Raw genomic sequence first — 15116 nt, forward strand, 5'->3', positions numbered from 1 at the left:
CTTACAATACAAATGAAGACAGTTTTGGACATTTCTAACCTCCTCCAAATTAGCTCTGCAAAAAATGATCATATCATCCGTGAATAACAAGTGCGAAATAGGAGGGGCCAGACGAACGAGCTTTACACCATTAAATTTCCTATCAAATTCCCAAGAGTGTAGCATCCTAGATAGCAGTTCAATTAAGATGATAAATAAAAAGGGAGATAAAGGATTACCTTGCCGGAGGCCTCTCTCCATAGGAATTTTCCCGAAAACGCTACCATTAAGCAAAAGCTCCATCGAAACAGAGAAAATGCAGTTGCGGAAAAGCTTGGCGAATCTGTCCTTAAAACCAAAGAAGATGAGGATCCTGGTCATAACGACTTAGTCAACCCTATCGTATGCCTTCTGCATATCCACTTTAATACCTACAATACCTTCCACTCCTTTTTTCCGCTTCATGGAGTGCAAAATTTCATTAGCTAAGATGGAATTTTCCCCAATCCATCTACCGAGAATAAAGGCCAATTGATTTGGCAAAATAATCTTATTAAGCAGCGGCTTGATCCTGTCAAATAAGATTTTCGAGATAATCTTATACACCATGTTACACAAGCTTATCGGTCTAAGATGTTTGAATTCCGACACACCGATCACTTTTGGAATCAAGACCACAAAGGAGCGGTGGAGGTCTCTTGGTAGCCATCCTGACCTAAGCACATTCTGAACCAAGGTTGTGATATCATTTCCGACAATGCTCCAATATTTTTAGGAGAATACTGCAGACATTCCATCGGGCCCAGGAGATTTAGTAGGATGCATCCCTTTCACCACGTTCCAGATTTCAGCTTCTGAAGGGATGGCTTTTAAAGATCTATTATCTTCATAAGTAATACAACTTTGGATAAACTCTCCCATCCTCTCACTTCTCCTTAAATGGTCTGCCTTAAACAACTTTATGAACTCTTCTACTAGCAGATTTCCCACTTCGCTCCTAGTTGTTTTCCAGGTTCCATTACTATCTCTCAGGGCAGGTATAAAAATTTTCTTCCTGTTTGCAACTGTCGAGGCATGGAAGAATTTGGTGTTTCTGTCACCTACATTGATCCACAATTCTCTTGATTTTTGTCGCCACAGAAGCTCTAATCTTTTTCTCCACTCATCTAGTTCCCATTGTAAACTCTGCTCTTCAAGCAAGTTATCATCAGTTGGATTAATTCTTTGTATCCGTTGGAGTTTATCTTCGAGGTCCGAAACTCTAGATTGACAAAAACCAAAAACATTCCTATTCCAGTTTTTAAGGGCTAGAGCGGTGTTAAGGATTTTCTGTCTGACCGATAGTCTTCTGGTCGATGACTCTGTGCCTTTCCAAGCTCCCTCCATATTATGCTATATAATTATTGGGATTCACATGTCATCTCTATCTAATACTTTATCAGAAACTGTTCATTTTTTTTTTTAATATTTAGTTTAAAAAGTTAAAACGCAGTTAGCATAGTCAATTGTTATATTATCTATACAGTTTTTTTCAAAAAATATCATTATTAATAATAAATAACAAAATTAAATTTATTTATTAAATAATGCGATAGTAAATTAATAGTTCAAAATTTTCATATGATTTAGATATGTATAAGTAATGGCTAAATGAAATTCAATAATAAACCAGCAAAAATTTACACTAATGCAACGCATATCATAATATTTATTAAAAATATTTACCAAATAAAAAGTGTTAATATAGGTTTTTTTTTTTTTTTGTTTTTTTAACTTGAAAAGTGTTAATATAGGGTTAGTTAACATATTTGTGTGTGTATATCCATAAAAAATGTCACATAATTTATTATGTCATATGATAAACAAATTATATAAATATTTTATAAGCAAGTTTTTTTTAGAAAAAAATTTAGCATTATCTATAGTAAATAAATTTGATAAACATTTTTTAAAATATTTTATATACAAGTTAGATGTGCGAAAATCTATAATTTTTAGTTTTAGCTAAAATGATTGTATTTTTTTTTTTTTAGCCAATAATTATTTATATTCTAAAGTTTGAAACTGAATTCTAATGAGCAAAGAGTTGCATCTAAATATAACTGTACATATAAATTGTCAAACTCTCATCTAACTACTGTAATTGACATTTCTATATTCCCATAAATTCAACGTACACACACACACACACACACACACACACACACATATATATATATATATATATATATATATTTTACTTAAAATAAATTCAACTTATATATGCAAAAGAAAAAATATGACATTGCATTAAACGTCAAATTCAGGGTAGGTGTGGGCCTTAGTTCAAGTAGTTGGTTTTTTCCCCCTTTTTTTGCCCCAAAAAAAAAAAAGAATCAAACAAAACTGAATTGACCTAACTTCGATAATTTTTGAATAATTATTTTTTAAAGAAATATTATTATTTTTTAATGATTTGAATTTGATTATTAATACATTTGACAAAAATAATTTAAAAGCATAAAATTATACTAAAATTATAATTAATTACAATAAAATATTAAAAATTATATATAATATTAATGATTGGATCATTTGGGTTAAAAATTGGTCAAATCGAATCCAATCAATTACAAATCAAATATTAAATCGAACCAAATCAATTCAATTTGGTCTGTTCATAGCAGTTTATGCTTATCTCTAACTCATGAGGCACTTTTAGGTGGATTGTGAAAATACAAAGATAGATTTGCAAAATTCATAAAATAGAAGAGTTAGTGTAGTTTTTAAAAATACAAAGGTGAGTTTGCAAAATAATTTGGATGCCAAAGCGTATAACTTTTTCAAAATTTAACGATAGGTTCTTTTCAACCAAAATAATTAAAAAAAAAAAAAAACCCGAACGATATGTTCTTTGGATCTAGGGCTTACAAGGGACCAGCTTCTAAAATAATCAAATCGTTTATTTAATAAGACTGTTATGTATTTGAGAGTGATTTTTTAGATCTTTGAAAGTGCTGCAAAGAAGATAAAATTATTCGATAGTGTTTGGCTAAAAAAAATATAATAGTGATTTTTAATAATTTTGCTTTAAAGAAACCACTTAATTGGCTTTAAAAGAATAGATAGACGACAAGCAATAGGAAGAAAGCTATTATCGTTTAAAGCTGTTAGACTGATTCTTTAAAAATAACTGAGTTTGATCCTGTAAAGCCATTGATTACATATATTAATCACATCAAATGCATATAATCACAATATAATTTAACAACTCTAAATGATCAAGTTCACTCATTTTTAAATTGAAAAGTTAAAAATATTCTTATTTAAACTTCTATAACAAATAAATATAATCTGACATTTGTAAATAATTAATTTTATTTATTCTCAAATTAAAAAGTTGAAAACATCCTCACTTAAATTTCGTTATATATATATATATATATATATTTGGATTAAACTTCAAAAATACTGTATGAATGCGTATATATGCAGTAAATTATGTATAAAAGTTAGGATCGTGATTATGGATGTGGGTGTAGTGTATGAAAGCATATGCATAGAATAAATAATGTATGGTCATATACAGGGGCGTGTGTGTGTGAGGCCGAGGGGTGTGTGTGTGTGTGTGTGTGTGTGTATAATGCGTATAGAGGTGTGTGCGTGTAAGGTGTGGGGGGCATATATATATATATATATATATATATAACTATAGAAGGTGGAAACTGAGCAATGATGAATAGTAATATGAAATGTGTTTGTAATATGGAGGGCGAATGCCATATAATTAGAGTAAAAAAGAAAATGTGGGAGATATATGAACATATATTAATGAATAGTAGTCTTAAAAGAATCTTTTGTTTGAGCATGACCTAGTACACGTAGGAAAATATGTCTACGGGGCTTTATGTATTTATTATCTTCGTATAAGAAGGGATATGCAATTCCTAAGGATTCATCATCCTATTAGGCTTTGGTGTAAGATATAAGAATGTTAAATGAATTGGATCGAAATGGATTATTTTAAACCTTGTTCATTCAGTTTTAAATTAGGTGCAATTCTATTTTTTAGAATGAAGAAGTAAGAAGCTGGCTTAAAGGCAAAAAAGAAACATGCATTATTCCGTGATTTTTTTTTTTTATTTTTCTTTTATTATTATTTTTTTGTTAAATGCATAATTACATGAGTTGTAATATGTAAGAGAAGACTAATTCATGTTGATACATGTATCCGACTGGGTTAAAATATAAGGCGTGCCTGTGAGTGGATGCGATGTTTTGGGCTTAAATCCAGAAATGTTTTTTTTTTTTTTTTTGATAAGGTAAATCCAGAAATGTTTGTTTAATACCTATGTCGTTTATCCACATTGTGGTCTTCAGAATCCCCAAATGGGCTTACTTCATTTACCCAAAAAAAAAAAAAAAAAAAAAACGAAGAAGATATTTAAACAAACAGATGAACAGTGCACATAAACAGTATCTTGGCAGCAATACAAGCTGGAGATTGATGTTTATATGCAGATATTTTAGCAAAAAAACAAATAAAAAAAAAAGATATTTAAACAACATAGGTGAACAGTGCACGTAAACAGTAGCTCAGAAGTAAGGTAGCTCGGCAGCAATACAAACTGGAGATTGATGTTTATATGCAGATATTTTAGCCCAAAAAAATCAAAAAAAAAAAAAAGATATTTAAACAACACAGGTGAACAAAGCACGTGAACAGTAGCTCGGAAGCAAGGTAGCTCGGCAGCAATACAAGCTGGAGATTGATGTTTATATGCAGATATTTTAGCCCAAAAAAAAATCAAAAAAAAAAAAAATATTTAAACACAGTTGAACAGTCACGTGAACAGTAGCAAGGCAGCAATACAAGCTGGAGATTGATGTTTATATGCAGATATTTTAGCCAAAAAAAAAAAAAAAAGATATTTAAACAACACAGATGAACAGTGCATGTGAACAGTAGCTCGGAAGCAAGGTAGCTCGGCAGCAATACAAGCTGGAGATTGATGTTTATACGCAGATATTTTAGCCAAAAAAATCAAAAAAAAAAAAAAGATATTTAAACAACACAGGTAAACAGTGTACATGAACAGTAGCTCGGAAGCAAGGTAGCTCGGCAGCAATAAAAGCTGGAGATTGATGTTTATATGCAGATATTTTAGCCAAAAAAAAAAAAGATATTTAAACACAGGTGAACAGTGCATGTGAACAGTAGCTCGGAAGCAAGGTAGCTCGGCAGCAATACAAGCTAGAGATTGATGTTTATATGCAGATATTTTAGCCAAAAAAAAATCAAAAAAATATATATATATATATTTAAACACAGGTGAACAATGCACGTGAACAGTAGATGTTTATATGCAAATATTTTAGCCCAAAAAAATCAAAAAAAAAAAGATATTTAAACACAGGTGAACAGTGCACATGAACAATAGCTCGGAAGCAAGGTAGCTCGGCAGCAATACAAGCTGGAGATTGATGTTTATACGCAGATATTTTAGCCAAAAAAAAAATCAAAAAAAAAAAGTTATTTAAACAACACAGATGAACAGTGCACATGAACAGTAGCTCAGCAGCAATACAAGCTGGAGATTGATGTTTATATGCAGATATTTTAGCCAAAAAGAAATCAAAAAATAAAAAAAAAAAAGATATTTAAACAACACAGGTGAACAGTGCATATGTACAGTAGCTCAGAAGCAAGTAGCTCGGCAGCAATACAAGGTAGAGATTGATGTTTATATACAGATATTTTAGCCCAAAAAATCAAAAAAAAAAAAAGATATTTAAACATAGGTGAACAGTGCACGTGAACAGTAACTTGGAAGCAAGGTAGCTCGGCAGCAGTACAAGCTGGAGATTAATGTTTATACGCAGATATTTTAGCCAAAAAAAAATCAAAAAAAAAAAAAGATATTTAAACAACACATGTGAACAGTGCACTTGAACAGTATCTCAGAAGCAAGGTAGCTCGGCAGTATTACAAGCTGGAGATTGATGTTTATATGCAATTATTTTAGCCCAAAAAAATCAAAAAAAAAAAAAGATATTTAAACAACTCAGATGAACAGTGCATGTGAACAGTAGCTCGGAAGCAAGATAGCTCGGCAGCAATACAAGTTGATGTTTATACGCAAATATTTTAGCGAAAAAAAAATCAAAAAAAAAAAAAAAGATATTTAAAGAACACAGATGAACAGTGCACATAAACAGTATCTCGGCAGCAATACAAACAGGAGATTAATGTTTATATGCAGATATTTTAGCCAAAAAAAATCAAAAAAAAAAAAAGATATTTAAACAACATAGGTGAACAGTGTACGTAAGCAGTAGCTCAGAAGCAAGGTAGCTCGGCAGCAATACAAGCTGGAGATTGATGTTTATATGCAGATATTTTAGCCCAAAAAAATCAAAAAAAAAAAAAAAAGATATTTAAACAATGCAGGTGAACAGTGCATGTGAACAGTAGCTCGGAAGCAAGATAGGTCGGTAACAATACAAGCTGGAGATTGATGTTTATACGCAGATACTTTAGCCAAAAAAAAATCAAAAAAAAAAAAAAGATATTTAAACAACACATGTGAACAGTGCACTTGAACAGTATCTCGGCAGCAATACAAGCTGGAGATGGATGTTTATATGCAGATATTTTAGCCAAAAAAAAAAAATATTTAAACAACAAAGGTGAACAGTGCACGTGAACTGTAGCTGCAAGGTAGCTCGGCAGCAATACAAGCTGGAGATTAATGTTTATGTGCAGATATTTTAGCCCAAAAAAATCAAAAAAAAAAAACAGATATTTAAACATAGGTGAACACTACACGTGAACAGTAGCTCGGAAGCAAGGTAGCTCGGCAGCAATACAAGCTGGAGATTGATGTTTATATGCAGATATTTTAGTCCAAAAAAATCAAAAAAAAAAAAAAACATATTTAAACATAGGTGAACAGTGCACGTGAACAGTAGCTCGGAAGCAAGCTAGCTCGGCAGCAGTACAAGCTGGCGATTGATGTTTATACGCATATATTTTAGCCAAAAAAAAAAAAAAAAAAAAGATATTTAAACAACACAGATGAACAGTGCACATAAACAGTAGCTCGGCAGCAATACAAGCTGGAGATTAATGTTTATATGCAGATATTTTAGCCAAAAAAAATCAAAAAAAAAAAAACATATTTAAACAACACAGGTGAACGGTGCATGTGAACAGTAGCTCAGAAGCAAAGTAGCTCGGCAGCAATACAAGCTGGAGATTGATGTTTATATGCAAATATTTTAGCCCAAAAAAATCAAAAAAAAAAAAAGATATTTAAACATAGGTGAACAGTGCACGTGAACAGTATCTCGGAAGCAAGATAGCTCGGCAGCAATACAAGTTGGAGATTGATGTTTATACGCAGATATTTTAGCCAAAAAAAAAAAAAAAAAAGATATTTAAACAACACATGTGAACAGTGCACGTGAACAGTAGCTCAGAAGCAAGGTAGCTCGGCAGCAATACAAGCTGGAGATTGATGTTTATATGCAGATATTTTAGCCCAAAAAAATAAAAAAATAAAAAAGATATTTAAACAACTTAGGTGAACAGTGCACGTAAACAGTCGCTCGGAAGCAAGATAGCTGGGCATCAATACAAGCTGGAGATTGATGTTTATACGCAAATATTTTAGCCAAAAAAAAATCAAAAAAAAAAAAAGATATTTAAACAACACAGATGAACAGTGCACGTAAACAGTATCTCGGCAGCAATACAAGCTGGAGATTGATGTTTATATGCAGATATTTTAGCCAAAAAAAATCAAAAAAAAAAAAAAGATATTTAAACAACACAGGTGAACAGTGTACGTAAACAGTAGCTCAGAAGCAAGGTAGCTCGGCAGCAATACAAGCTGGAGATTGATGTTTATATGCAGATATTTTAGCCCAAAAAAATCAAAAAAAATAAAAAAGATATTTAAACAACGCAGGTAAACAGTGCACGTGAACAGTAGCTCGGAAGCAAGATAGGTCGGCAGCAATACAAGCTGGAGATTGATGTTTATACGCAGATACTTTAGCCAAAAAAAAATCAAAAAAAAAAAAAGATATTTAAACAACACAGATAAACAGTGCACATGAACAGTATCTCGGCAGCAATACAAGCTGGAGATGGATGTTTATATGCACATATTTTAGCCAAAAAAAAAAGATATTTAAACAACAAAGGTGAACATCGCACGTGAACAGTAGCTCAGAAGCAAGGTAGCTCGGTAGCAATACAAGCTGGAGATTAATGTTTATATGCAGATATTTTAGCCCAAAAAAATCAAAAAAAAAAAAAAGATATTTAGACATGGATGAACAGTACACGTGAACAGTAGCTCGGAAGCAAGGTAGCTCGGCAGCAATACAAGCTGGAGATTGATGTTTATATGCAGATATTTTAGTCCAAAAAAATCAAAAAAAAAAAAAACATATTTAAACATAGGTTAACAGTGAACGTGAACAGTAGCTCGGAAGCAAGGTAGCTCGGCAGCAGTACAAGCTGGCGATTGATGTTTATACGCACATATTTTAGCCAAAAAAAAAATCAAAAAAAAAAATATTTAAACAACACAGATGAACAGTGCACGTGAACAGTAGCTCGGCAGCAATATTAGTTGGAGATTGATGTTTATATGCAGATATTTTAGCCCAAAAAAATCAAAAAAAAAAAAGATATTTAAACATAGGTGAACAGTATATGTGAACAGTATCTCGGAAGCAAGGTAGCTCGGCAGCAATACAAGTTGGAGATTGATGTTTATACGCAGATATTTTAGCCAAAAAAAAAAAAAAAATATTTAAACAACACAGGTAAACAGTGCACGTGAACAGTAGCTCAGAAGATAAACAGTGCACATAAACAGTATCTCGCAGCAGTATAAGTTGGAAATGGATGTTTATATGCAGATATTTTAGAAAAAAAAAAAAATATATTTAAACAACACAGGTAAACAGTGCATGTGAACAGTAGTTCAGAAGCAAGATAGCTCGGCAGCCATACAAGCTGGAGATTGATGTTTATATGCAGATATTTTAGCCCAAAATATCAAAAAAAAAAAAAAAAAGAGATATTTAACCATAGGTGAACAGTATATGTGAACAGTAGCTCGGAAGCAAGGTGGTAAATAAGGGGATTCCGGAGGGCGTTTGGGTATCAGCGGTAGAGGCTTACTTTCAGGCAGCTGGGACGGCCGGAGCAGAGACGGCGAAGGGGGTGTTCCTGGGGCTGTTGGGGCGGTGCCACATCAGTGCCAGCGCCGCCGTGAGGGTCGCCCACAAGGTGGTTGGGGATGGTGGAAGTGGCGGTGAGGGGGCGAGGGTGAGGGCCAAAGTGGTGGCGGAGCTCGTGTCGGATGAGAGGGTCGTAGCACTCTTCTCCGGCGAGGCAGCCGGGAAGCAGAGGGTGGCTATGCATGCTCTACTATGGAATTGGTAAGTTCGTAATTCTTTATGCTTATTTGTCTTTTGAAATTCATCGTGCTTTGGTAATGAATTGCCTAACGTGAATTTGAATGATCGCTTCCATGCTCAATTGAAGCGGCTTATTAGATTTATTTCCCTATGAGCATGTTGAAGGACTGTGGGCTAATTAATAACCATCTTAAATAAATTAACGCCTTGTAATTTCTTTGCATAATTCCAATTAAGTATTATAAGTTTCGATTTGAACTCCAATCGAGGACGAGTTTCTGACAAGGGCAGGGTAAAACATGGTATGAATTCCACCCAATGAGTGAAAAACAGAAGTTAAAGAAATAGTCGAGTCATATTTGGCTTTTTCTATCTAGTCGGCCCAGCTTGCGATTCACTTTGGTAGTTATGATCTTGTGCTTTCATTATACTTTCGTGAGTTGAAGTCTTTCGTTTTACGAAATTTCGATTATTTAATTTCTTTTATTAACAGCGCTGCAGATCATTTTCGATCCAAAGACTATGAAACAAGTGCTGAGATTTTCGAAAAATCAATGCTTTATGTTCCATATGATTCAGAGAATAGTATACTCCGAGCCAAGGGCTTCAGAGTTTTGTGTCTCTGCCACCTTGGTCTCTCTCAACTTGATCAAGCTCAAGAATACATCAATGAGGCAGAAAAGGTACATTCTAATGCGTACAAGAAGCTGGAATTCTGGTATTTAAGATCACTGATATCTTGCTTGCAATCTACAAAAAAGTTCACCTTCTAATAATGCCTTGTTTTCATCTCTACAGCTTGAACCCAACATTACTGCTGCCTTCCTGAAGGTTCTCTCACACAACATTATATAAATATGTCTTCTCCATTAACTTGTAAAACATATTTAGTTATTGTATTTGTACTGAGTACTAAAACCACAATTTATTCAGATCTTTGCAACAAAATTCTTTAATAAGTTATGAGCAACTTTATAGCTTTTCTATATTATGCAGTTAAAGATCTATCTGCAGAAGAACGACAAGAATAGTTCAATTAATCAGATTCAAGCAATGACAACTTGCCTTGATTTTAGTCCAGACTTTCTCTCCCTTGCTGCGCATGAAGCTGTAGCTTGCCGTGCTCTTACTGTTGCTGTTGCTGCTCTATCTAGTCTCCTTAACTTTTATGCCAATGGAAAATCCATGCCAACACCAGAAGTTGTAGTTCTACGTACCTTGATTACAATCCTAACTCAAGAGCCTGGCAATGAACTGGAAGTTTTCAAGTTTGTTAAATGGGCTTATAATCGTGCATCTGAGGTTGGCTCTGATTGCTTCTTTGGGAAAGGTGAGGTTGGAAGACGGGAAAGGAATTGGTTTGCGGTGACTTCATGGAACTTAGGGACAAAAACTGGGAAGGAGAGGAATTTTGAGTTATGTTCCCATTTCATGAAATTGGCATCCAAATTTTATGGATTTCTGGTTGATTTGGAAGTAGAAGAAAACAGTATCATGGTTTGCAAATCGTTGATATTGACTGTATCTGCCACGATTGCTTCAGAGAATCAGAAAAATGCTGCATTGTCGGACAGTGAAGTAAAACAAGCTATCGAATTGCTAGATAGAGCAGGGAAGGTAAGAAATAACTAATTGCCTTTTAGATTCATATAGCATTTTGTGACTTGAATGGTTCTTTTGCAGCACATTATTAAGTAACGTATAGAACTTGCAACCATCTTTGTCTAGCTAAAACTGACTGTCGAAATGATAGGCCTATGTCTTATGGTTTAACGGAGGATCACCTTAAAATGGCGTTCATTTCTTGCCCTGATGCAGATACTGAAGACAAACTCAACAGGAACTCGGCTTAATGATGATCAAGCTAGCAACATTGAGCCCGATCTCTTCTTCATATACACCTTCTGCGCCTATGAAATACAAGGACGGCTCAACGATTTAGGATCACAATTAGTCCTTGTGAAGGGCTTCGCCAGTTCAAAGGTGTGCAACCCCAGATACCTCCTTCAGATTGGCCTCCGCGCCTCACAGGGTCCATGGCCAAATTACGAAATAGCCACTTTTGCTCTAAATGAGTGCCTTTCAGCTCTTCTTTCATCACCATCCCCGGATTACCAAAATGTGGCTCTCATTGTCCGGAAGCTCATTGTAATAGCCAGCATACGCAAGGGTGAAACAGATGATGAAGCATTGCATGCAATGTACAAGCAAGCGTACCGAGTAATGGTCGGTTTGAAGGACGGTGAGTATCCCATTGAAGAGGGAAAATGGCTAGCCACGACGGCTTGGAACAGGGCAGCACTGCCAATGCGGTTAGGTCAGATTGATGTGGGAAAGAAATGGATGAATACTGGTCTGGAACTTGCTAAGCAAGTTCCTAGCATGGAGACTTGCAGGCTATCCATGGAGGATTTTGTTGGTGGCTTGGGGAAGGAATTTTGTGTGCAAAATGATGGCGACAACAGGTCTCAGCTCACTGTATATGTGGGAAAGAAATGGATGAATACTGGTCTGGAACTTGCTAAGCAAGTTCCTAGCATGGAGACTTGCAGGCTATCCATGGAGGATTTTGTTGGTGGCTTGGGGAAGGAATTTTGTGTGCAAAATGATGGCGACAACAGGTCTCAGCTCACTGTATGAATCTATAAATGTACAGGACATTAGCGATTCGTATCTTTTAATAGGAAAGAAGAAACTAATGAAGAAAAAAAAAAAAAAAAACTTGTTTTGTTTCCACAAACACAAAACCGTAAAACATCAAAAGAAAAAACAAACATCCTTTTCTTATGGAGAAGGATTGAATTCAACGATTTGTGTTTACACAGCACTAAAAAAAATTGAGTATTTATTACAATTGATAATGATCATTGATAAATTTTATATGTATGTTCATTTTACATCTATGTTACTCCTTTTAATTCAAAATTTATTTATTTATTTATTTATTTATTTTGTTTGTTTTATGATATGCTATTGAACGAAAACAACGCCACAAAATAAAAGCATTTGTAAGAGAAAAAAAATTACTACCAAATACATTTTATATGTCCATATGACAATTTAATTTGCAAATTATTTTAAATGAATCAATTCATTTGGAGTTTCACTAATGATTATGACAAACAATCATAAATAGTAATACATTTTATAAAAAAAATAGAGTGATTAACAGTCATAAAATCATTTATCACTGTTTTTAATTTTTAATTTAAATCTCTATGTCTCCATCTAAAAATAAATAAATTCATATTTTAGTCAATGCAATAAATAAATAAATTTGGGTATATGCCATGGGATACACAGTGATATAACAAGTAAAAAACTCAAATTTGTATGGAACATATTTTATGAATGATAAGCATGTATACAATATGGATAAATATAGAGTGATCAAATTTTTTTATCAAAATTTTGATATTCATGATTTAGTATCTTTTAAATGGTTTACATTTTCATGTATATATAGCAATATCAATTTAACACCATTAAAAAATTACCACCTAATTTATTACTAAAATTTTGGTAAAAAAATTTAATGCATGTAGTATTACTCATATAATATATAGATATTCAAACAATGATAGAGGGTTAAGTAAAAAAGTTGGTTCAATTGATAAATTTCTCATATTCATATCTGGATATGAGATGCTAAGAAGGATAAATTATTGTAAATAATAATAATAAAACTAATAAAATATTTATTTATACATAACAATAACTATTACTTTAAATCTTAAATAGCGAAATATATGGCAATTCATGTCATATTTTTCTACCATAAACTATATATATATATATATATATAATAGCGATATTGGTTAGACTTTAAGATATTCAATCGTTTAGTTTGAATTTATCTAATCTTAAATATGAATGTTTTACTGAAAAAATAAATGAGATTTGCATGTGAAAATTTGAAAAGATTAAAAAAAAAAGTTAATATAAAAAAAGAAAAAAAAAATTTTAACAAAAGAATTAATATCACTCCCTATGTTTTATCAATTTTGCATGTTTTTATACTTTGTAAATTATGTCATAAACATTCTCTCATGTGCATTTTAGTTTTGTTGCAATGTTACCTATTTTATACACGTATTCGTTTGAACATAATGATTTAAGCTTTGAATTTATTTTAGTAAGTATTTCATACGTGATATTTCATTTCATGTTCATAATTAATAAGATAAATATAAATATTAAAATTTTCAAAATTGTTAGAATAATTTTTTTTTATATATATATACATGTATAAGGTAATATATATCATAATTTGTGATACACATTAGCAAAAAGATTGTAATACAATTTACCAAAAACAAGATTATGATACAATGATAAAATGATGAAGTATTGAATTAATGTTAATTTTAATCTATATAAAGGTAAAATAGACTTTTTGTAATTTAAATAAATTAAAATATAAAATTTGTTAATCAATGTTAATATCTAGGGATGTTAATGATGAATTAAATAATTTTACAGAGGTAAATGTGGTTTTGTTAAACCAGAGGGATCAATAAAATTTTCCCTAATAATAATTGAAAATGGACACGTGCTACGAAAACCAGAGGCAATTCCTTTTTTGATTCCCACAGAGAGAGAGCTACAATTGGAAAATACAAGACACAACCCTAGAAAACATGGCGGCGAACAAAACGGTTGATGAGCCATCAAATGAAAAACAGACAACGACCATGGCGGCGAACAAGACAGTTGGTGGGCCATCAAATGAAAAACAGACTGGGCAGCACGAGTATCCGTTTCAGCTGTTCGAAGACTTAGGTGTAGGGCTCGCCGGCCACTCGGCCCTGTACTTCGCTGACGGCTTCGTCAATACCCCGGCCGCTACCTCTACTAGGGTCGTCGTTGGCGGCTTCCAGGCGTTCAAAATGAACGCCGCCAGGTTGCCTACGGATGCGGGAAGATTTGCCGCGTTTTGCGGCTTGACGACGGCATTCGATAGCTACATTGCACGGGCTCGCGGAGTCGACGATGAGTGGAACTTCGTCGGTGCCGCAGGAGCTGCCGCTGGACTCGTATAGTGGCATGGTGGTCTCCGATCATCACTGGGCTCAGCTCTCTCTCCGTTGCTGCTGTGGCCGCCTTGTTTCAGACTTTTGGGGTAAAAGAGTAATTCTACCAAATTTCTATCAGGCTTTTTTGTCATATATATATATATATAATATGTTTATTTCCTTCCCGTTGCTATATATAATATGTTTATTTGGAGTTGTCTTTTCTAAAAACTTATGGATTTCATATATAATATGTTTATTTGGAGTTACTTTTTGTAAAAACTTATGAATTCTAATTTATGTTGGATCAAACATTGTGTTCCTTGTGGGTTTTATATTAATATTTAAACTCTTGTATTTATCTTCTTTTTTTTTTTTAATCTTATTTAATAGTCTATTAGCTAGGATTATTCCCTTTATTTAAGTGAAAATAAAGGCGAAAATAAACATTGTGGTCCTTTATTTGATCCATTTTAATAAAAAAAAAAGCGAAAATAAAATTGAAATTTAAGCGATTCAGATCTGTGGCTTTACACTGGATCCGAGCTCATTCCAATCCAAGCTGTGAGAAAAAATTGATTGATTTTCGATTTTTATTTAATTTAAATTTTTTTGTTAGTATTATTATTTTTAATTAAAATTAATGGTATTTAATTTCCCGGCAGATCTACCTGGCTTTTTATTTTTATTTTTGATAAATTT

At 32.9% G+C, this 15116-nt stretch overlaps 2 protein-coding genes across 2 annotated transcripts; one reads left to right on the plus strand and one right to left on the minus strand.

Annotated features, from left to right (window-relative positions):
- Positions 1-750: 750 nt before the first annotated feature.
- On the minus strand, positions 751-1365 carry LOC132799411 (uncharacterized). Its single transcript, XM_060811216.1, has one exon. It carries the CDS (start codon positions 1363-1365, stop codon positions 751-753), a length of 615 nt encoding a protein of 204 aa, XP_060667199.1.
- Positions 1366-6403: 5038 nt separating this feature from the next.
- Positions 6404-12296, plus strand: LOC107408759 (TPR repeat-containing protein ZIP4). The gene is made up of 6 exons (XM_060811217.1): positions 6404-6409; positions 9095-9420; positions 9893-10082; positions 10198-10230; positions 10396-11016; positions 11218-12296. Exons 1-6 carry the CDS (start codon positions 6404-6406, stop codon positions 12037-12039), a joined length of 1998 nt encoding a protein of 665 aa, XP_060667200.1. The 3' UTR covers positions 12040-12296.
- The last annotated feature ends 2820 nt before the right edge of the window (positions 12297-15116 follow it).

The sequence above is a fragment of the Ziziphus jujuba genome, chromosome 9 (assembly GCF_031755915.1).
Source record: "Ziziphus jujuba cultivar Dongzao chromosome 9, ASM3175591v1".
Taxonomy (NCBI): domain Eukaryota; kingdom Viridiplantae; phylum Streptophyta; class Magnoliopsida; order Rosales; family Rhamnaceae; genus Ziziphus; species Ziziphus jujuba.